Source organism: Microtus oregoni, unplaced genomic scaffold (assembly GCF_018167655.1).
Source record: "Microtus oregoni isolate MIOR12 unplaced genomic scaffold, Mior012 000048F_ref0000485, whole genome shotgun sequence".
Taxonomy (NCBI): Eukaryota; Metazoa; Chordata; class Mammalia; order Rodentia; family Cricetidae; genus Microtus; species Microtus oregoni.
In genome coordinates, this window is record NW_024543222.1 from 4,685,869 (window position 1) to 4,707,500 (window position 21,632).

At 49.6% G+C, this 21,632-nt stretch overlaps 2 protein-coding genes across 2 annotated transcripts in view; one reads left to right on the forward strand and one right to left on the reverse strand.

The window, feature by feature from the left end:
• Window positions 1–4,850: 4,850 nt before the first annotated feature.
• Kctd2 (potassium channel tetramerization domain containing 2) lies at window positions 4,851–17,887 on the reverse strand. The gene is made up of 6 exons (XM_041635969.1): window positions 17,454–17,887; window positions 15,742–15,850; window positions 12,556–12,647; window positions 8,562–8,657; window positions 6,961–7,086; window positions 4,851–5,842 (listed from the first exon to the last, which is right to left on the reverse strand). The coding sequence occupies exons 1-6, from the start codon at window positions 17,790–17,792 to the stop codon at window positions 5,813–5,815; spliced, it is 792 nt and encodes a 263-aa protein (XP_041491903.1). The 5' UTR covers window positions 17,793–17,887; the 3' UTR covers window positions 4,851–5,812.
• A 90-nt stretch (window positions 17,888–17,977) lies between these two features.
• Window positions 17,978–21,632, forward strand: part of Atp5pd (ATP synthase peripheral stalk subunit d) — a 4,721-nt gene continuing 1,066 nt past the window's right edge. Inside the window, exons 1-4 of the mRNA XM_041635970.1 lie at window positions 17,978–18,100; window positions 19,593–19,723; window positions 20,139–20,235; window positions 21,156–21,227. Of these exons, the coding sequence (XP_041491904.1) occupies window positions 19,602–19,723; window positions 20,139–20,235; window positions 21,156–21,227 (291 nt within the window). The 5' untranslated portion in view covers window positions 17,978–18,100; window positions 19,593–19,601. The remainder of the gene's footprint in view (window positions 18,101–19,592; window positions 19,724–20,138; window positions 20,236–21,155; window positions 21,228–21,632) is intronic.

The following is a 21,632-nucleotide window of genomic DNA, read 5'->3' on the forward strand; positions in this document are numbered from 1 at the left end:
ATCTTGATGGGAGATTCTGTCTGCTTTTGCTTTGTTTCCAACCTGAAACAAATCGAGATGGAGAAATCGGAGATTCTGAAGCTGAAGAGGGCTGCCATCACCCTGTTAGTGGTTTCTCTTGAGTCTTATTTCCTGTCTTTCTGAACCCCATGGGAAAAAGCCTCTAAGAAGTTTGGACTGTTAATCTGCCTCCAAACACTAGCCTGACTCCTCTTGTTGCGCAGAAGCAGAGAACAGAAGGCAGCCTTTCCTCATCGTGGGGGTTCAGGGGGGCATCAGCAGCTCCTCCTAATTACGGTGTCTGATGCAAATTCTTCGCAGAAATCTTTTGTGAGACAAATGAGGTTCTTTTCTTTAGGGTGTCAAAGCCAGGGCCTGGTGTATATTGGAACCCAGCTTCTTGCATGCTGGGCCTTGAAAAGTTTCTGGACTCCCAAAGATGACCAAAGATTCAGACTGCACTCAGGACCTCACGGCAGCACGCAGCTGCCTTGCCTTCTGCAACGTCACTGAAGGCTGCACGCACACACCACGTGCAGTCTGAGGTCTGTATGCGCGCACACACACACACACACACACACGCATCTGCTTGAGGTCTGTCGTCACCACAGAACCACAAACACTGCCTCACACCCCTCTGCGCAGACTGGATGCTCTTGCATGTTGTGAACTGCAGTGTTTTGACTGTACATATGACGTCGTTCTGCTCTTATGGAAACACAATGCTTTAATTACAAAAATACAAAATTTTACTGCTGCATTCCTCAGCAGGCATCAAGTCAGGTTCCGTTAGAGCGTGGTATTGAGGTTTGAAACGGGGACCCTGTGCATGCTGGGTAAGCCCTGATCAGCTGAGGTATCTCCTCAGAACTCTTTTTAGTTTCTACTTTGTGAAAGGGTGAAGTTGCCCAGTTTGGCCTTGAACTCATGGCAAATCTTATGACAGCCTCAATTCCCAATCCTTCTGCTTTAGCTTCCTAAGTAGATGGAGGTAGGGGTAAGCCAGTCCTGGGCCCAGCGCCTCACCCCCAACCCCAGAGTATGTTTCACCGTCTTACCTGGCAGAGTCATCCTGCCTCGGTTTCCAATGTCTGGCACTCTAGGCGTGGACAGACATGGCTGCCTTAGGGGTTTTGTTTTGTTTTCCAAGGGCATTAAAAATAAAAGATTGCATTTATTTTTATGTGTTAAAACATTTTGCTTGTACGTATGTCTGTGTGCCGTATGTGTGTGTGTGTGTGTGTGTGTGTGTGTGTGTGTGTGCTTGGTGTCTAGAGAGGGAAGAAGGCATCAGATCCCTTGGAACTGGAGTTACAGGCAACTCTGAGCTGCCATGTGGTTGCTGGGAACTGAACTTGGGTCCTTTGGAAGAGCAGCAAGTGCTCTTAACTCCTGAGCCATCTGTCTGGTCCCAGCTTTAGCTTTTTGTTTGCTACTTATACTTTTTGAATCTCTGTAGGCGGCTGGAGAGATGACTTTGTAGTTGGGAGCATTTGTTCTTGTAGAGGACCTGGGTTCGATTCCCAGCACCCACATGGCTCACAGTCATCCATAATTCCAGTTCCGGGGAATTCAACTCCCTCTTCTGACTTCTTAGGGCACTAGGAATGCCACATACATGCAGCAAAACATTCATGTGTGTGTGTGTGTGTATATATATACATATATATATATATATATAGTAAATTTTAAAATAAACAAAACTCTGTAATAGGGGGCTAGAAACAAGATTGCAGGTTCCAAGCCAGCCTCAGCCACAAGGGAAATCCTGCCAAGGGGAAAGAAGTCAACAACAACTATAGACTTCTTTAACGTTTTTAAAAATGGTGTTTTGCCTGCATGAATTTTGTGTACCACGTGCCTGGAGAGGCCAGAAGAGGACATGAGATTCCCTGCAGCTGGGATTACAGATGGTTGTGAGGCACATGTGGATGGTGGGAATCAGACACAGGTCCAATCCAAGAGCAACCAATGCTTTATCTTAACTCCTGGGTCATCTCTCCTGCCTCCATTATAGATTTTTTTTTTTTTAAGTGAAAGAAACAAACAAGAAAACCAAAACCAGGGGCTGGAGAGATGGCTTTGCACTTCAGAGCATGGGTTACTTTTTCACAGGACCTGGTTGGGCTCTCTGCACCCTTACAACTGGATGTAACTCCAGTTTCAGTGGATCTGATTCCTCCTTCTGTCTTCCTTGGGCACCAGGCATACACAGGGTGCAGACATACAGGCAGGCAAAACGCCCATGCACATAAAATTAAGTATATACCAGTTGCTAAGAAAAATCTGGGGCTAGAGAGATGGCTCTGTGGTTTAGAGCGCATACTGCTCTTCAGAGGACCTGGGTTTGTTCCCAGATCCCGTATCAGGCAGCTGCCCGTCACTCCAGCTGCAGGGATCCAACGGCCCCCATACACAGACATGCACAAGCACACACACACACATTCAGGAGAGCATGGAACCTTTAATCCCAGCACTCGGGAGGTGGTTGCGGGCAGATCTCCGAGTTCAAGGCCAGCATGGTCTAGTAGTTCCAGGACAGCCTGGGCTACATGGTGAAACTCTGTCTCAAAATAATTACAAAGATTCAAGGGGATGGGAGTGTATGCACAAGGACTTAGCCAGTGTGTGTGAGGAACTAGGTTTTGAAGGGTCCAGACCCTCACCTTACCCCTACCCCCACAACCCCCTTCCCAACTCCCACCTCCCCACCGCTGCTTTGGCAGTCATGACAGACTGCAGAAAAGACCCAGCAAGAAGTAGGCCTCTGACTCCAAGGATGTGCTGAGCCCCTGACATTGCTCACCCTTGCCCTAATTACTGAGAAGAAACTGCCAGGTATCCACCATGTGGTAAGGAGCCAACCAGGCGTTAACAGGTGGACTCTGGACATGCTTTACTAATAATGATGGAATGCAGTAACGACCCCCCATGGCCTCCAGGTATAGCGACCCCCCATGGCCTCCAGGTATAGCGACCCCCCCATGGCCTCCAGGTAAAGCGACCCCCCATGGCCTCCAGGTATAGCGACCCCCCCACGGCCTCCAGGTAAAGCGACCCTCCACGGCCTCCAGGTATAGCGACCCCCCACGGCCTCCAGGTAAAGCGACCCCCCATGGCCTCCAGGTAAAGCGACCCCCCATGGCCTCCAGGTATAGCGACCCCCCCACGGCCTCCAGGTATAGCGACCCCCCACGGCCTCCAGGTATAGCGACCCCCCCCCCCCATGGACTCCAGGTATAGCGACCCCCCATGGCCTCCAGGTATAGCAACCCCCCCATGGCCTCCAGGTATAGCGACCCCCCCCCATGGCCTCCAGGTATAGCGGCCTTTCTGTGGCTGCAGCTGACCAATCAGTCTGGGCCTGGACTATCAGTACCTTGGTATCTGCCGTCTCCCCACTGGGGTTTCCTCTATTCCACCACTGCCTGTTTAAAAGCCCACCCTGCATGCCTCACAGAAGCAAGGCTCTGCTGAGAAGCAAGATGGTTTGTCTCTCCCGCTGGGAGCCGGCCATGTCCCCAGCAAAATGTCACATCTCTTTGGATCTGCCTGCCATCACTTAGTTTACTGTTTGTTTTCTGTTCCTCACCACTTCTCAGACTCCTGTTGCCACGAGAACCTTTCTAAACCCGTCCCCTCAGAGTTCTGTCTCGGGGAAGTTCGCCCACACTGCCAAGGCGTCTCCCCTGATGACACCAGTTTGTGTGATCAGCCTGGTGCAGGGCTGAGGATTGCAAACCCTTCCTGCTTGAGATACCGAGAGAGACGACAGCAGCTGGATCCAGAGCACCTGACACGGCCCAGGTCACTGTCAGATAAGTGTCAATCACATCCACTGTTCCCCGGTCCTTTAATAACAGATTTGGCAATGGTCATGTGCCACAACTGAGCCAGCCTCTGTGTAACTAACCCAGTGCCCTCTCCTCCCCTCATCCTGCTGGATGCAGCTCAGCCCAGAAGGAAGGACCTGGACCTTCCACAGGTGGGCTGTTGCACAGAGAAACTGTCTTAAAAAACAAAACAAACAAAAAAAAGGAAAAAAGTAAACTAAAGAATTGTTTAAAAAACAAAGCAAGCAAGCAAGCAAGCTCGCTCTACTTGTGGGCTGCTGAGGCGGCTCAGAGTGTAAAGGCCTTGCAGCCAAGCCTGAAGACCTGAGTTTGATTCTCAGAACCTTATTGGTGGAAGCAGAGAGCTGATTCCTGTAGGTCCTATGACCTCACATGGGTTCCATGGAATGAGTGATTCCCCCATAAATAAAAGACAAGTAGCAAGCAAGTTCTATCCAGCCTTACTATGTGCAATCTGGTAGTTCCTGATGTTAAGAATTTTTTAAATAATCCAAGTAGGACTTTATTTATCTAGTGACATGGACACAGAATGTCACCCTCCTAGAAGTCACTACCCTCACACCCCTGGTAAATAGCTGAGCTATAGGATATGGAACTGACAGATCCACCTGCCTCTGCCTCCTAGATGTTTGGATGAAAGGCATGGGCCACCGCACATGGTGAATGCAGAGAGTCTTGGTGCTGAAAGCGCCCATGGCTGCTGGGTCTGGGTAAATCCTGAGGCAGCATTCCCTGTTTTGTACATGTCACAGTTCAGAGTTGTCTAGGAAAGACAAAGGAGACCCTGGTCTTCCATGAATGCTTAGATTCCAAGGCTCAGACAACACTGCAAATGCTTGACAACATTGCATGCCCAAGAGTAAGTGTGTATGTATGTGTGTGTGTGTGTGTGTGTGTGGGAAGGTCGGAGATGAAGGAGTACATGGATTGCCACCTTGCATGTAAACACACACACACGGCTGCTTTGCCACGGTTAGAAATCAAGGAGACACAGTATCACCTATATCAGTCAGTGCATGTTCAAGAGACGATCACAAAACACCAGCACTTTTACTATGACAATATGACTCATTTGGCAGCTTCCACAGAAACAGCCTTCCTCACCCCAAGCCATACAGAGGGTCCACAAAGTCCTTTCTCTTTGGTTCAGTTCAAGAAGCTGGGGGAGGAAGACGGGGCCAACCAGGTAAGAAAAGGCTGCAGAGGCAACTGCAGCAACTTAATACCGTCATCTGTCCAGCGCTGCTTAGGATGCCGCAGCCTTTAACCTCCTGCGTGAGGCTGGGCCACGTGGGGCCCCACGGAGGGACAGACACCAGGTGAAGCCACTCGTGGGGACAGGGCAGTGCTCAGAACCAGAACAGCTACCACCGCCCTCCAAGCACAGCACAGGACACCTCATCCTCCTGCCCTGAGGCTCGGTTCATAGGATTGTGGGTCCTCCGGCAACTCTACTCTGTACCCAAAACCTCGATTCAATGCACTAAGGCTGGAATCTTTTGCACCTCTGCCAACCTCAAAGAATGCCTAAGTCAAGGAAGAATGGTCACGGCAGCTGCCAACGTCCATCACAGCACAGGCAGGCTGAGACCAGGGCCCAGGTCAGGACCAGCCTCCTTCCTCTGCTCTAGCTTCCTTGGCGTCTAGATGGTTTACAGGAACTAGACCCTCCTCCTTTTCCCCAGTTCCCCATCCCAGATGCTACTGTGGAGGTCTGTCATAACACTGGCTAGGAAACAAAAGCAGGTTTCTGAAAAGGGGCCGTGTGGCCAGAGGCACACTGTCTTCGTCAGAGGCGGGCGGGGCTCCTCTGGTTTGGGTGGACACCTCTTCTCCGGGACCAGGTGCAGCTTCACTTTGCAGTAGCTCAGTTACTGTACAGGTGCAAGATTTCCCTCCAGAGCTGCTCGGCCGATTGCTCTCTTGCCTTCAGGGTTCTGGAACTTCAGATTCTCTGCTTACATCCGAGAGCCTCTCTCCTGAAGAATCTAAAAGTGGAAGATGGCAGAAGATGGATGAGCAACTGCTGAGGGAAGGGAAGCCCCGAGGGCCAGGCTGGTTCTCCAGCACCAGCATGGAGTGTGTGGGGACTGAAACACAGGCAGGATACAGCTGATGTCAGTGAAGTAAGCTAGACATCATAATAACAATCTTAAAATTTCAAAATCCTGCAGCTGCTTTCTGTGGCCCTGTGGGCAGCTCACATTCTGCTGTCAGCCCATGTGGCCAAGGCAGGCTCGGCGCCTCAACCTCACTGAGTGCCTGAATGCAAAGAGCTGTCCTGCCAAATACGGCAAGGTTGTTGTGGACAGAGGCACTGTGCTGTGGAAACAAAGTCTTCTAAGTTAAAGAAAGCAGTTCACGGTCACAAGCTCAGGTTCTCCACAGTGTGTAATGTGTGTTTGTGGGGCACAGTTGGGGAAGAGAAGGGAATAATGGTTTGTCAAGGAGCAAGGCAGACGCTACCTGATTGAGGCTAGCAACACTGAGACGTGCCATTAGTGCAAACCCAGCGTCTTTATCATACTGACGGGATGCAGAAACTGCCCTTGTCCAGCAGTTCCCACCACTGATCATGAATCCTGACTGACTGCATGTGCATTGGCATAAACGTGTCTGTGGGTGTGCGTGTTGGTGTGGCACAAATGTGTGTGTCTGTGGGGGGGTGTGTTGGTGTGGTACAAATGTGTGTGTCTGTGGGTGTGTATTGGTGTGGTACAAATGTGTGTGTCTGTGGGGGTGTGTGTTGGTGTGGTACAAATGTGTGTGTGGGTGTGCGCGTTGGTGTGGCACAAATGTGTGTCTGTGGGTGTGCGCGTTGGTGTGGCAGCCAGAGGCCCATCTGGGCATCTTGCTCTATCACTCTCCAGCTCATCTGGTTTTCTGTTTGGAGACAAGGTCTCTCACTGACACCGGAGCTCACCGATTTGGCTATGCTCACTACCTCCCAAGGCCCTACAAATCCTGATTTAAATCCAGCATCCAAGAGAGCATGGGAGAAAACTGGTAGTTGGGAGAGTGGAATGAGCCAATGGCAGCTCAGGCAAAGCTGGGGAGAGGCTGGGCACAAAGGTGGCACACGGCAGCTGGGGAAGCCATGTCTTACCTTGGCCTTTTCGCTTGGCTCTATGACGATGCCGTTGGTAGAATTATTTAGTTCTCTGGAGACAACACAGAGGAATTCTGCCTGATCTTCATTTCCATAGTTATAGGAGGAGCCAATGCTGATCAGCTGACAAAACAGGAGGGCGGTGACTGTACACCCCTGTGAGCAGGGGCTTAACTAAAACACTCAAGTTCCGGGACAGGTGTGGTGTCGTACAGCTTTAATCCCAGCACTTGGGAACTTGGGGTGCAGAGTTAAGCAGATTTCCCTTGAGTTCAAGGCTAGCCTAGTCTACATAGTTTCAGGGAAGCCAGAGTTATTTAGTAAGACCTTATCTCAAAAGAAAACAAAACAAAATTAAAAAAAAAACAACTATGAAACCAAGGAAAAATGCACCCCACTACCACACGAGTCCCACCCCCCTCAACTGGACTATGCAGTTTTATGCTTCCAAGGGGGCAACCATGGTCCAGGGGAGTAAGTGGATCCTAACCCAGGTGTCCCGATGGAGAAGAAAAGTCCGAGTTCCCTTCTGTCCTCAGCAGCCCAGAGGCATCAGGAGCATCAACACGGTCACCCCGTGTCAGCATGCCATGGTATTTTAACCCTTTTGGGGAAACAAATTCAGCATATAACTCTAAATTGGAAATCTGCACACGGAGAAACTTGGCAGAGAACAAATGTGACCTCATAAGTGCAAGGCCTGAAGCTGGGACAAGTCTGGGCACCAACACCCACTTCTTCATCCACACCTTGGAGGCAGTAAGAACAGACCTCCCCCTCCTCCAGGACATTAGCAAGAGTCCATATGAGGACTAGAGGGCACCTGCCTAGACGGTGAGAGGCTGTGGTTCAGGACTATGACAACACTAACAGATAACATTTAAAACTTATCCACTACCTTGGCAGAGAACAGATTATGTATCAGAGAAAAGAGCTGTGACAATATGCCCTGGACCCATGTGACAGGGCTGGTTCTGCCTCCAGCTATGAGCCCACAGTGCTTAGACAAGCTGCAGCCTGCGCTCTGTAAGGGAGCTTCTGGAACAGTTCAGCTGCCTCTCAACTCCACACAAAATCTCATTCTGGTGAGCTGAGGCAGCAGAAAATGAGCTAGGCTGCCATCTAATGGAAGAAATGGCAAAATTCAGGTCCCAGGGACTGTTTTCATAACCTCTATTCTAAGCATAAAGCCAAAGATGCGCTGGGAAATGACCCTGGGGCACGCCTGTGTCTGGTCCCCTCCTAGCACACCTGAGGGCCACACACCGGAACTGTAAGCTCCTGTTGAAGTCAGCCCTCTTTTAAGGCTCACGAATGAAGTCAGCAGGGCATTGGAGAAGGGAAGGCGAGGAAAGGAAGGCAAACAGAGGTGCTTGGGGTCTGTACTCCATGACCCTGGGCACTGTGAATTCAGACTCTGGATGTGAAACCAGAAACATGACCCTCCTCCCAGCCCCTCATAACCAGCACGTGCTGCTGACATACACCAAGGAGCTCTTTCCTAATCCTGAAATGGTTTCCCACTCCCAGGGCTACTGACTGGCTGGTTATGGCTCCCTGGCAGGAGGGCTGGGGCCACTGCTCTTTGAGAAATATACCTGTTCGAATTTCCAGCCGTCAGACATGGTGGAGACCATCTGGGTGAGCTCTTCCTCTTGACATTGCAGGACCCTGTACACGTGCTTCACGGGGCCCTGCAACAACAGGCAGGCTAGGACAGCAACACAGGGACCCCACCAGGACCCCACCACCCGCAGCTGCCTCGGACCACCCACTACCTCTCTCTCCAAACAACTGTGGGTTCAGTGAGAACTCATCAGCTATAGGAACAGAAAGCCCCAAGGACACGAATCGATGCGTCCAATAACCCTGAGCTCTGGAGGACAGTTGTGTGTGCAGCTGTGCTCTCCCCAGTCACTCCGAGCAGGAGAGTCACGTGGTTTCTAAGTGTTTTCTTTTCTTTTTTAACTTTATTTTATGTGCATTGGTGTGAAGGTGTCAGATCCCCTGCAACTGGATCTTCAGACAGTTGTGAGTTGCCGTGTGGGTGCTGGGAATTGAACCTGGGTCCTCTGGAAGAGCAGTCAGTACTCTTAACCACTGAGCCATCTCTCCAGCCCTTTTCTTTCTTTTTTTTTTTTTTAAGATTTATTTATTTAATGTGCACTTGTGTTTTGCCTATATATTCTGTATGAGGATGTTGGATCCCTTGGAATGGGAACCACAGACAGGTGTGAGCTGCTATGTGGGTGCTACGAATTGAACCTGGGTCCTTTGGAAGAGCAGCCAGTGCTCTTAACTGCTGAGCCATCTCTCCAGCCCCTCTAAGTGTTTTCTATGTGATTTGGATGCTAAAATGCACACCATATTTTGGTGCTTTGTACTGGGTATAAATGATTATGGGAATGACCTTTTTGAAATTAAAAGATAAATTTATGTATATGTATACCATGTGTTTCTGGGTGCCCATGGAAGCCAAAGGAAGATGTGGGCTCCCTTGGAGCTGAAGTTACAGGTGGCTGTGAGCCACCCACACAGGTGCTGGGACCAACTTCAGTCCTTTGCCACATGCACTCTAACCACTGAGCCATCTGCTCAGCCTCAGCCTTTCTCTTCTCAAGAAAGGCTCTTACTATGTAGTCCTAGGTACCCTGTCTTGTCCTTTCCTGTCCATTATGTATAGCAGACTGGCCTTGAACTCAGACCCATCTTCCTCCGCCTTCCAGGTGCTGTGATAATGGCACACACCACCATGCCTCACAAATTTGTTCAAGATGTCCTGGAACACACTATTTATCCCAACCTGGTTGCAGGCTCCTGATTTTGCCCCTGCCTCAGTTTCCCATGTGCTGGGATTACGGTATGCTACCTGACACTGGCAACTGCATATTAATGTATTATCATATCAAGGAGAAAACACATACTGTACAAACACTCATTAGGTTCCCCTTTGCTGATGCTACCAGGAAGCTGGCAATGTTTAGCAGTGCACTCTGGTTACAGAGGTGTGGGATAACAGAAAAGAAACATTTACTGATTTGTCTGCATTCCTGGCAGAGCTTCCCGACCCCTTAGGATTTCCGAGTAGCTGTGGTAGGCCTGGAGCACATTTGTAATCTGAGCACTCAGAAGGCTAAAGCTGGAGGACTGAGAGTCCGGGCCGGCTGGGACTGCACAAAGAGGCTGCATGTCGAAACACAGAAACAAAAAAGTGTCTTTTGGGACTGAGAGTGCGGCTCAGCAGCAGTCACCGTCTAGTATTTGTGAGGTCCTGGGCTCCACGCCAGGCACCTTAAAAGACAAAACGGTAAGCCTGGTGATGCTGGCGCATGCCTTTAATCCTAGCACTCAAGAGGCAGAGGCAGGGACCTCTGAGTTTGAGGCCAGCCTGGTCTATAGAGCGAGTTCTAGGACAGCCGGGGCTAAAAAGAGAAACCCTGTCTCAAAACAACCAATAACAAACAAACACACAGACAAATGATTGACACGAGAACAACCACTGCACAGTCCTAAGAAGGAACATGCCCTTCTCTGAAGACACAGACACGGTTCCCCTGACAATTCCCTTTGGTTCTCTCCATAAATCTACGCACACATTTTAGAAACAATCAGGCTTGTATACAAAATTCAGAGCATCCCAAAACATCTGTGATACTGGCCAAAGTCCCTAGTATCTAAGTTGCCATTAATCTCTTTTTCTCTTTCAGAGTCAGCTTTCCAGGGCTTCAGAAAGAACGATTAATTACCCATATACACATGGGACAAAAGAGTATCGCGGGAGCCGGGCAGTGGTGGCGCACGCCTTTAATCCCAGCACTCGGGAGGCAGAGACAGGCGGATCTCTGTGAGTTCGAGACCAGCCTGGTCTACAAGAGCTAGTTCCAGGACAGGCTCCAAAGCCACAGAGAAACCCTGTCTTGAAAAACCAAAAAAAAAAAAAAAAAAAAAAAAAAGAGTATCGCGGAAGGTGTCAGCCACGAAAAGAACCACGACTGATTACCATATACACACGGGACAGAAGAGTACCACGGAAGGTGTCAGCTTAGGGCCCCCACATCTTAGGCTCTGCCTGAATGCCTGCCATGTACAACTGACAGTATGCCCACTGAAGAAGGTGTATCTGGACATCTACACAGCCAAGAGTACCTTAGAAGCATGAGGACACAGGAAGATGGAGCCTCTTAATACCAACTCCTCTCTCAGAGTTCACTCCATAAAAAGGACAGACGAAAGATCAATCAACATCAAAAGGTCTTGACATTCCTGGAACAAAAAAGCTTCCAACTGGGTATGAGTCCTAAGCCTTCAGAATCTAGAGGACTAATTAAGTTAATTGCTGCCATCAAATGGAAATCTTCGATGTTCTCAAGGACTCGACTAATGGCAACGAGTGCAGAACACTCGGGTTCTGTGATCTGGGTGGTGTCAGGTTATGCAATTCAGGGTACCATCAACATTCCTACTAAGCAATCAAGTTGGTTTTAGAATGTGGGAAACTGGGGATAAAGCTAGACTTCAGACACACCTAAGCCATTTATTAAATATCTACAAAGCAAAATATGCCTGGAAATGTTAAGACAGCAGAGACTAGAGAACACAGGCTCCTGTTTCAAGTATAAATCTACCTGTGAACATCAATAAGAAGTCTTCTAAGCATGGGCCAGAATAAGTCTAGCTCTGCAGATACCCGGAGGAAAGCGGCTCAGCAGTTCTGACTGCCTTTCCTTCAGTGTTAACAGCCAAGACTATGACATGAAGGAAAAAAGAGCCATCACTGGGATCAGGTGGGGTAAGAAGCAACTATGCCGTTCAGACAGGTGGCCACGGGGGAGCACAACCGGCCTGGTGCTCAAATCTGGAGTTGCCATTTCTTATACACAGGAAAGGCAGACTCTATTCTCTTCTGCTGGGCTCTACAAGGACCTTCTGTTACAGAAATGCAAGGGCTTCACACACGACAGTCGCTCCCCACTCACGTGATGAATGACATGGGAAGCAGGCTAAGTCTGCTCTATCACCTGCCCCCCTCAACAGGAGGCATTTCTGTTATCACATCTACTGAGGTAATATAAAATCCAGACAGTGTGATTTTAAAAAGAGGCTGGACATCTTCTCAGCTGCACAATTCACACATTTTTTGCAAGCAGCCTACAAAACCTGATGTGAGGTGATCACAGCTTAAAGATGGTCCCAGGACAGAAGAGGAGCAAGTGAGACTGGGATCTCATACTGAGGGAGGCAGATACTCCATCAGCAAACAGGCTCTGCTGGACCTGGGAATCCCAGCACTAGGGAAGGAGACCAGGCTGGGCAACAAGCTGAGAAAAAGCAGTGGGTCTAGACTGGCCGGGGGCCATCCCAATACCCCCTGGTGAACAGTAACTCTCTATCCTAAGGGGTAGGGCTGTTCTGTTACCTCTGCTATCTCCTCAGCTTCCTCACTTTGAGCCATTGTGGCCCTCTAGCTGAGGAGAAGGGCATTGTTTTCATAACACACACACACACACACACACACACACACACACACACACAGACCGACTGACCGACAGACCACTGGAGAGGCTGTGCCCCTAGCAGTTCCAGACACCTTACTTGTGAAGTTCTGTTCTCATTGTCTCGTATCCTTTCCTTAACCAGCCGCACGAGAGATGCGATATTGTAAAACTCTGCTTCTTCCAGCACACCTGGAACAAGGACCAGACCGGTCAGACATGTGTGAGCTCACTGGGATAACAGCAAGAAAAGACTTGCAGAGAACTACATTCTACTGCTGCTGGTGGCGCACCACTAGGGAGGCAGAGGCAGGCAGATCTCTGTGAGTTCAAGGCCAACCTGATCTACAAGGGAGTCCCAGGACAGCCAGGGCTACACAGAGAAACCTTGTCTTGAGACACACTTTCCCTGACCAACAAAAAAAGAATTACATTTTTCAAACACAAATCTCATCTCCCTTTTATTCTAGGAAATTTAAGGTATTTGGCTCTGCCATATAGGGCATGACCATAAACTAAATAAAACAGGAATTTTCTTTGCCTCCCATCTTATCCCTCCTGCTTCCTCCTGGCACCTGCTCGTTACTACCCACGTGCCACCAGTTCCTGTAACCTGTCATACTGGGTAACACCTGACCTTGCAGTGTTTACCTGTTTTCCTTAAAAAGGGCTGGTGGATAGGTGCATTTATAGAAACTTAAGAATTTAAGAGACTTTTTTTTTTTTTTCTGAGACAGGGTTTCTCTGTGTATCCCTGGCTGTCCTGGAACTCACTCTGTGGACCAGGCTGGCCTTGAACTCAGAGATTGGCCTCTGCCTCCTGAGTGCTGGGATTAAAGGCGTGAGCCACCACACCTGGTTTAACAGGATAATTATTATTAACTGAGCAAAATTAAAAGAGCACCAGGGCTAGGCAGTGGCAGAATGCTTGCTCAGCAAGATTTGATCCCCAGGGTGTGTGTGTGTGTGTGTGAGAGAGAGCAATCAATGTCTCCTCTCATGGTAATCAAAGTCAACGATCTCAGAACAATTATGGAATATATAATCCTGCACTAGGAAAAATATTCTAATGATCATTATCACAACTGATAAACCGGAAAGAAGATGCAGATCAATATTAAATTTCCCAAGATGTTAAGCAGGGTTACGCCAGGTTCCTGTTTTCAGAGTAATACAGGGATTACTATGGGATGAAATCTGCAATCTATTCCCCAACATTTTAGAGAACTCTCAGGAGAATAAGGAAGAAGAGGAAGGAAGTAGGGATGACTGAAAGGAGGAAACAAAATTTAGTGATAAAAGAAAACATAATTTTAAAAAAATGTCCCAAACTGGTGAATCTTGGTAAAGCGAACTTCCTATTATTCATGCCTTTTTCTTTAAGTCCAAAACTATTTTAAAATATAGTGTTTTTGTTGTTGTTGTTGTTTGTTTGTTTTCCCCACCCTCAAAACAAGGTTTCTCTGTGTAGCCCTGGTTATCCTAGAACTCACTTTGTAGACCAGGCTATCCTGAACTCACAGAGACCCACCTGTTTCTGCTTCCCGAGTGCTGGGATTAAAGGATGCACTACCACTGCCTGCCTATAATTGTTTTTAAAATTACTTTTTAACCGTTATTTACTTTTGTCAAGTGTGGTGGGCATCCTTTAGTCCCAAGGGAGGCAGATGAATGTCTGTGTTCCAGGTCAGCAGGACGGCACACTGAAACTATCTCAGAAAGCAAACAAAACCATACTCATCCATTTGTAAGCATGGGTGGGAGGGGCATGAACATGGAGGTCAGAGCACCATCTGCTGTAAACCGATTCTCTCCTTCCACCATGTGGGTACCAGGGATTGAACTCAGGTTATCAGGTCTGGCAATAAGAACTGTCAGCTGCTGAGCCAACCTTGCTTGCTCAACATAAAGTGGCTTTTATTAAAGACATAAAAGACTGTAAGCCAGGTGGTAGTGGTGCACCAAAGCTACAGAGAAACTCTGTCTCAAAAAACAAAACAACAAAGCAAAATCCAACCAACCAACCAAACAAACTGTGAAGGAGTAGTTGATAGAATAACCAGCACACGGAGTCATTACACATTTCCTATTACTAGTTGTTTGATAGGATAACCAGCCACACGGAGTCACTACACATTTCCTATTACTAGTTGTTTGATAGGATAACCAGCACATGGAATCACTACACATTTCCTATTACTAGTTGTTTGACAGGATAACCAGCACACGGAGTCATTACACATTTCCTATTACTAGTTGTTTGATAGGATAACCAGCACATGTAATCACTACACATTTCCTATTACTAGTTGTTTGATAGGATAACCAGCACATGGAGTCATTACACATTTCCTATTACTTAAGTATGGATCTGAAATAACTCTTTTTCTTCTTTTTTTTAAAGTTTATTTCGAGACAGGTTTTCTCTGTGTAGCTGTGGCTGTCCTGGAACTTGCTCTGTTTACCAGGCTGGCCTCAAACTCAAAGGGATCCACCTTCCTCTACCTCCTGAGTGCTAGTTTTTTTTCTTTTTCTTTCTTTCTTTCTTTTTTTTTTTTTAAGGTCATTTATAGACTCCCTTTAGGGAGAAAGAAAGAATGAGCAAGAACTCACAGTTCCTCTGGTTACTGACCACCATCCTCGTTAATGAAGCAGTTTGCCATTACAAGCTTTCCTATCCAGAGGGTTTAGATCCGGGGTCCTGGATTTAGGAAAGGACCCCAAACTTCCCTGAATGCCTCCAGAGAGAACAGATAGGCCTCTACACGGAGGACTAGACCCACTCACAATCCGAATGCCCTACAAAGCAGACACGGCAGCTGGAGACCCAGCTGACAATGAATTAGGTCAGCTGCACAGCTTCGCAGGGAAGCATGAGACCAGAGCCTTAAAGAAATGAGGTCAGACCTTTATTAATATTATTTTTGCAAATCCAAAGGAAAATGAGAAAATAAAAATAACTGACTGCCAGCGATGTGGTGCTTCAGGCTACGGGCGATCACTGCCAGTGAATAAAATCAGTTCTGCAGGTTCAAAAGCCTAAAGCAACCCGCAAACCAGAGAAACCCAGGTTCCCACTACGGCAGCTGAACAGAGCCCAGCGTGGCCTCCTCCAGGCTCGGAGGACAAGCCTCGGGAGGACAAGCCCCAGGAGCTGGAGGTGTCCTGCTTACTCCTCCGATGGTGTTACACCTGCACAGTCCAGTGGGGACCCCAGACAAACTCAAGTCTGCGGAGCAGCTCGAAGGGGCTGGAAGTATGGAGCCGCCCAGTGAGGTCTCCTTACCTTCTTCCGCCAACTCCTTGGTAATGATGAGCTTTCCATGTCGGAGGTAGTTTAGGATGGGACCAAAGTAGGTGGGGTCTCTGTCAATCAGATACGCTCCAGTCTCATCCTGTCAACCAAGCACAATCAGGCACTGTGAACCTATTAGGAATCCTTCCTAAACCGCCCTTCCTCCCACTCTGTCAGCGCACTCAGGCAATATTCATCCTGTGGGCTAGGAAACGGCCGTCCGGCATGGTGGTCCATCCTTTAACCCCAGCTTTGTTTTGTTTTCTTAAAGTGAGGCTGTTTTGCGTACATTACGCTACTGGCCAGAAGGCTGGCTTTAGATAATTTCAGGTCGGCTGTCACGGGTGCACAGTCATCCCTGTCGCTAGGCCTTTATCTGCTGGGCAGACATAATAGCCTTTGATTTCCTGCAGGATAGCAGTTACTAATGAAGGACTGAAGGAAAGACCACAGCTGAGTGTGCTGACTATTTTGCTTCTTCAACGCCCTTGGACTACATTCCTAACTCTAAGAAAACCTCCTTTCTGTTGGCAACTCTCCTGAGCCCAAGGCCAACACCAGTGGGAGTCCGCACTGCCAGCTGTAATCTCACACACCCTATTCTGTGCCCAGAGGAAGCGTGGTACTGCCAGGACTTGGCTCTGGGCAGCTTTAATCCTACTCATCTTTACAGAAAAAAAAAAAAAAAAAAAAAAAAAAAAAAAAAAAAAAAAAAACCAAGAAACTGGCTTGTGTGGCCATAAGGAAGATTTAGGGTATATAAAAATAACTCCCTATAACCAGGAGCCTTTAGTCAGGATGGTTTAGGTTCCCATCAATTTGGTATCGGAGAACAGATGAAACTGTTCCGTGTTTATGCCAAGTCTAACTCTGTTAACCACGGGAGTGGCTCTATGGCATAGAAGGCCATGTAAGCTACAGCCAATGCATCTGAGACTCAAAGACAAACCCGCAAAAGTCACACTTCAAACTGGAAATGAATGACATGACTTGCCACCCCTCAACCCTCCACCTTGTCAAACAGAATTTCCCAGTCTACTCATTTGCTGAGTCCTAACTGGCCGGTCTAGATTTGCATGGCAAAAGCAACCATCTTTCCAAGGAATTCATTTACTTCTAAAAATGTACCGAAACAGCGACTGTTCCCGCATACAAGTTCTGGGACCAGGATTTTAGGAAAGCCGTGTAACACCGCCAGGAAGCACCTCCTGCAGCCTTCAGCGGTGGACGGCGGTGGACGCTACCTGTCGTTAAGCCCCAAGTTTACTATCACTTTGTCCTGGGAGAGTGACAAAGCTGTGGTCGTTCACCCTGACCCAGTTCTGAAGGCATCTGGCACCAGTAACGGGGGCTGCACGGGAGCCAGGGGAAAAACTCGTGCAGATATGAGAAGGTGGGGTCCTCGGGAGAGGCAGCGAACATGAGGGGAGTACTCAGGGGGCTCCCGTGGGTACAGGTGGACGGCGCCTGGAAGGAGTTGCTGAGCAAAGGGCGGGGTGCAGAGGGATGCTGGAGTGTGCCCGAAGATGGGGAGAATAGGGAGGGGAGCTCCTTCTGAGGCCGCAGGTGCCAACCCGGGGGGCAAAAGTGGACTCGAGCGCGGGTTTGCAGGTTCTGCTGGAGGGAAACGCGTCCCAGAGACCCGAACACCAGCCTGGAGGGGGGTCCCACAGCCCGGGGGCGCGCCCGAGGGCGGGGCGCACCTTGTCCGAGTCCAGCTCCGGGTCCTCCTGGCAGCACAGGCGGCAGAGGAAGGACTTGGGCTCCCGGCCTAGGGTCTGCCTGGTGGTCACGAAGTAGGTGCCGCCCACGTTGAGCCGAACCCAGCGGGCCGCCCCACCGCCCCCTGCCCGCTCCGGAGGTCCGGGCCCTGGCTCCAACGTCTGCGCGACGGCGGCGCTCTGGCGGCCGTGTCCGCGGGGCGTGGGGCCGGCCGGGCGAGGGCTGGGGGGTCCGCGGCCCGAGCTGCCCCCGTCGCCCACCGCACTCCCGCCACCCCCTCCCAGCCCCGCCATAGCCGGGTCCAGCTGCAGCTCCGCCATCTTGGGCCGCCGCTGCCCGCCCGCCACCGGGCCGGCCCATTCCTCGGGAGGGAGAGCCGGGCCGGCCCATCGGCGGGGGTGGGGCAGGGGAGAGGGACGGGAGCGCCCCCAACCAGCAGGGACCCCGATACGCAGGCGCTGCGCCCGCCCATGGGGGCGGGACTTCCTCAACCTGGCTGCGTGCTTATTGGCTAAGGTGTAAGACAAGGCCCGTCCATGGCGCTTTCGGATTCGCCGAAGGGAGAACTTCCGGCGATCCACTTCCGTCCCTTGCTGCTGGAGACCGCGCACCGCCGGGGTCGGTGAAGGTGAGTGGAGTTCGCGGTTTTGGGTCCGTTCTCCACGGGCTCTCCTGCCTTAGCTGCTCCCAGACCTCTCTCTGACGCTCGTTCTACCTCCACGGAGGACGTCGGGCCTTCGAGCTGTCCCTCCCGCGGGCCGAGCGCCCGAGGTCACTGCTTTGCCCTGCTCACCTTCGCTGCAGGGCGAGGCAGGGGCCTGGCTATGACTTGGCCAATCACCATTGATTTAGATGTTGCCCCAAACCGTGTCTCACACTGTGGCGAACTCAGGAGGGCAGTTTATGGGCTAGGGAACCATCCCATAGCCATAGCGAATGCTTTCTGAAGGGACAGGACACCTGGTAGGCTGCAGCTACGTTCTCCCCTTCCTGTGGCGTGTTCTGCGATGCCAGTACGGGTGATACTGCGGTTTCTCAAGTTCGTTTGCCGGCTGGTCGAATAGCCACTGGTCAATCCCTATTCTCATGATCTGTTCTAGGCGCAAGAGATTAACCGGACAATAAAGTCTGCTCTTGCGGTCCCCTCGTGCCTAGGAAAACACACGCGTTCTCTGCCATCTTCAGTTCACCTGACAGCTGCCTTAACCTCCCTCCTCCTAGAGATGGAAGATGTTATAGGAGGGAGGGAGGGGACTGGCATTTGACAACTTTGATCGTTAAGGTATCCCCCACATCGCCTGGAATCCACTCAGCTTGTACACACGGTTTCCACTTCGCAGCCCTCTGATTGCAGTGATTTCCTGTATTTTGTCTTGTTTTGGTGTAAAGATAGCTGCAGTCACTTCTCTCACTGTCATTTGTGTAAAAATGCCTCTGAAAATGCAAGGCGTGTGTGCTGTGGGCAGTAGGACACGAATATGGAAGGGCTGCGAGCCCCTGACGTCTGTGTAAAACTCGGGCAAACTGATGCCCACAGTTTGACGTTATATTTTAACAGCTCTTTCCCCCAGTTTTTGTCTGCTCTTTTTGAAGCTTTGTCCAATTTTCTCTGTCAGATGTCTGTATGGTGGAGAATCAGTGGCTAAATCACAATTGTTATTAACTTTGGGGTATAGATGTCCTTCAGCAATGTTTGCAAAGACACATGGAGAGCAAAAAGTAGAACTGGGTTTCTAAGGGCAAAGGGTTGGGATAGAGGAATGGTTGCCGACTAGGAGAAAACATGTTTATATTCTGTGTTTCCAGCCTGAACTGAGAAACTCAGCTGCCCATTTATGATTTATTGAGGCAGGCTATCATGTATCTCAGGGTGGCCTTGAACTCACTGTGTAACTAAGGATGACTGAACCTATGAGGTGCTGGAGATGGAACCCAGGGCTTTGTCCGTGCTCGGCAAGCGTTCTGACAACTGATCCACGAGTCCTAACTTCTTTAGCTCTTGTGTAGGCCACCAAATGCTTAAATGATGCTGATCTGTCTCTTAGAGGCTTGTGTCCCTCAAATGCTCTGCTCCGGGTTCTCCAAAGGCACCGTTCAGTTGGACCTGTTCTGTTCTCTAGGATCCCAAGATGGCCGGGCGTAAACTTGCTCTAAAAACCATTGACTGGGTGTCTTTTGTGGAGATCATACCCCGAAACCAAAAGGCAATTGCAAACTCCCTGAAGTCCTGGAACGAGACCCTCCACACAAGGTCAGTGTGTTGTGAGAAACGCCTCCCCATACTGTCACTGCACGGAGAAGCAGTGTTCTGACATTTGCTGCGTTTGTCATGTATGTGAGTGCACACCTGCACACGTGCACGACAGGAAAACGTGTGGATGTTGGCCCTCTGCCTTCTCCACCGTGTGAGTCCCAGGTGTTGACCACACGTCCTCAGGTTTAGCAACTGAGTGCCGAAACCCACCCAGCTGTCTTGCCAGCACAACCTAGGCGTCTCTAATCGTCTTACCGAATAAAGAAATTGACATGATCTGTGGTGTCATTTTTGGGGTGGCCTTTCAGAGAAAAGTGTGCTGAAACTCCAGATAAGGACGAGGGCAATTGTTGCGTGAGTCGTGTTTGTTGCTCGTGGATGTGTCCTGACTTTTACTTTTCTGTATGAGCAGGTTGGCGAGTCTGTCTGAGAAACCACCAGCGATTGACTGGGCTTATTACAAGGCCAATGTGGCCAAGGCTGGCTTGGTGGATGATTTTGAAAAGAAGGTGAGCCTTCAGATAACTTAACGCTCTGATTGGTCAGAGGCCTGTGGGTGGGGGAAAGTGGGTGTGGCTCCCGTAGAGTATCAGGGTCCAGTTACTCAGCAGGATAGGGTAGCCTTGCTCCCGGAACTAGAGGGCTGCCAGGGCTAGCCCTTCTCCCAAGTTCCCTTTTAGTCCCTTACCTGCCTCCTTTTCATGAGCTTCTTTCACTTTCTGGCCCTTCTGTCGCTCTCTCCTCTTAAAAGAATTGGTTTCGTGTGTTTGGGGTTTTGCTCGCATATATTTCTGGGCGCATGCCTGATGCCAGAGGCTTGGTGAGGACATCAGGCCCTCTGGAGCTGGAATCACAGACTGTTGTGAGTTCCTGTATGGGTGCTGAGAATTGAACCTGGGTCCTCTGGAAGAGCAGCCATTGCACTTAACCTCCGGGCCATCTTCTCAGCCCCATCAGTGATCTGTCTTCTTTTGATGCTTACACATTAAATGTCAAAATTTGAAGTTCATTTGCTTATTCATTTGAAGATGTTTCTGGAAGGCCTGCTCTATGTAGTGTAGCATACACTGCCAGGGCTGTAACACTAGACAGTCTGCTAACGACCATGTCTACTTTGATAATGCAGACATTCCCGCCAGTCAGCCCTTGGGTTTTGTGTGAAAAAAATTTCTAAGGCCGCAAGGTGCTAAGTGGCTGTTATCAGTCCAGTGATGTTTTCAGAGGAGGAACCAGCACTTGTGATAGGAAATATGGAAGGTTTTTTTTTTTGGGTGACTAGTGACAGCGCTGGGGAGACCGTCCAACCCCCTTCCCACCACAATGACAGAGCTTGGAAGGGATGGGTGTTTTCATATGGTCTATAAGGAGGAGAGGCTTCCAGGCCTGTGGGCTCTTGGTGTGAGGGTGACTGCTTTGTTCTTGTTTGTAGTATAATGCCTTAAAGATCCCGGTGCCCGAGGATAAGTACACAGCCCTGGTGGACAGTGAGGAGAAGGAGGATGTAAGTAGCGGGCCCGTTTTCCTTTTTTTGTTTGTTTTTTTCCTCCAAAATTTTCTTATTTTTTGTAAAGTTCACTGAGTGGCCTTGGTTGGCCTCAAAGTCTTGGTGATCCTCCTGCGTCATCCTCCCAAGTGCAGGGATTATAGACGTGCACAGCTATGACCAGATCCTGGAGCTTCTTAGTGACCACTTTTATTAGTAGGAAGGGTAGACGGTGAATTAAGTTGACAGTTACAGTGTCGTAGGAATCATAAGGAATGGCTGCAGCTGGGCGATGGTGGCACACGCCTTTAATCCCGGCACTCGGGAGTCAGAGCCAGGCAAATCTCTGTGAGTTTGAGGCCACCCTGGTCTACAGTGGAGTTCTAGGACAGGCTCCAAAGCTATACAGAGAAACCATGTCTC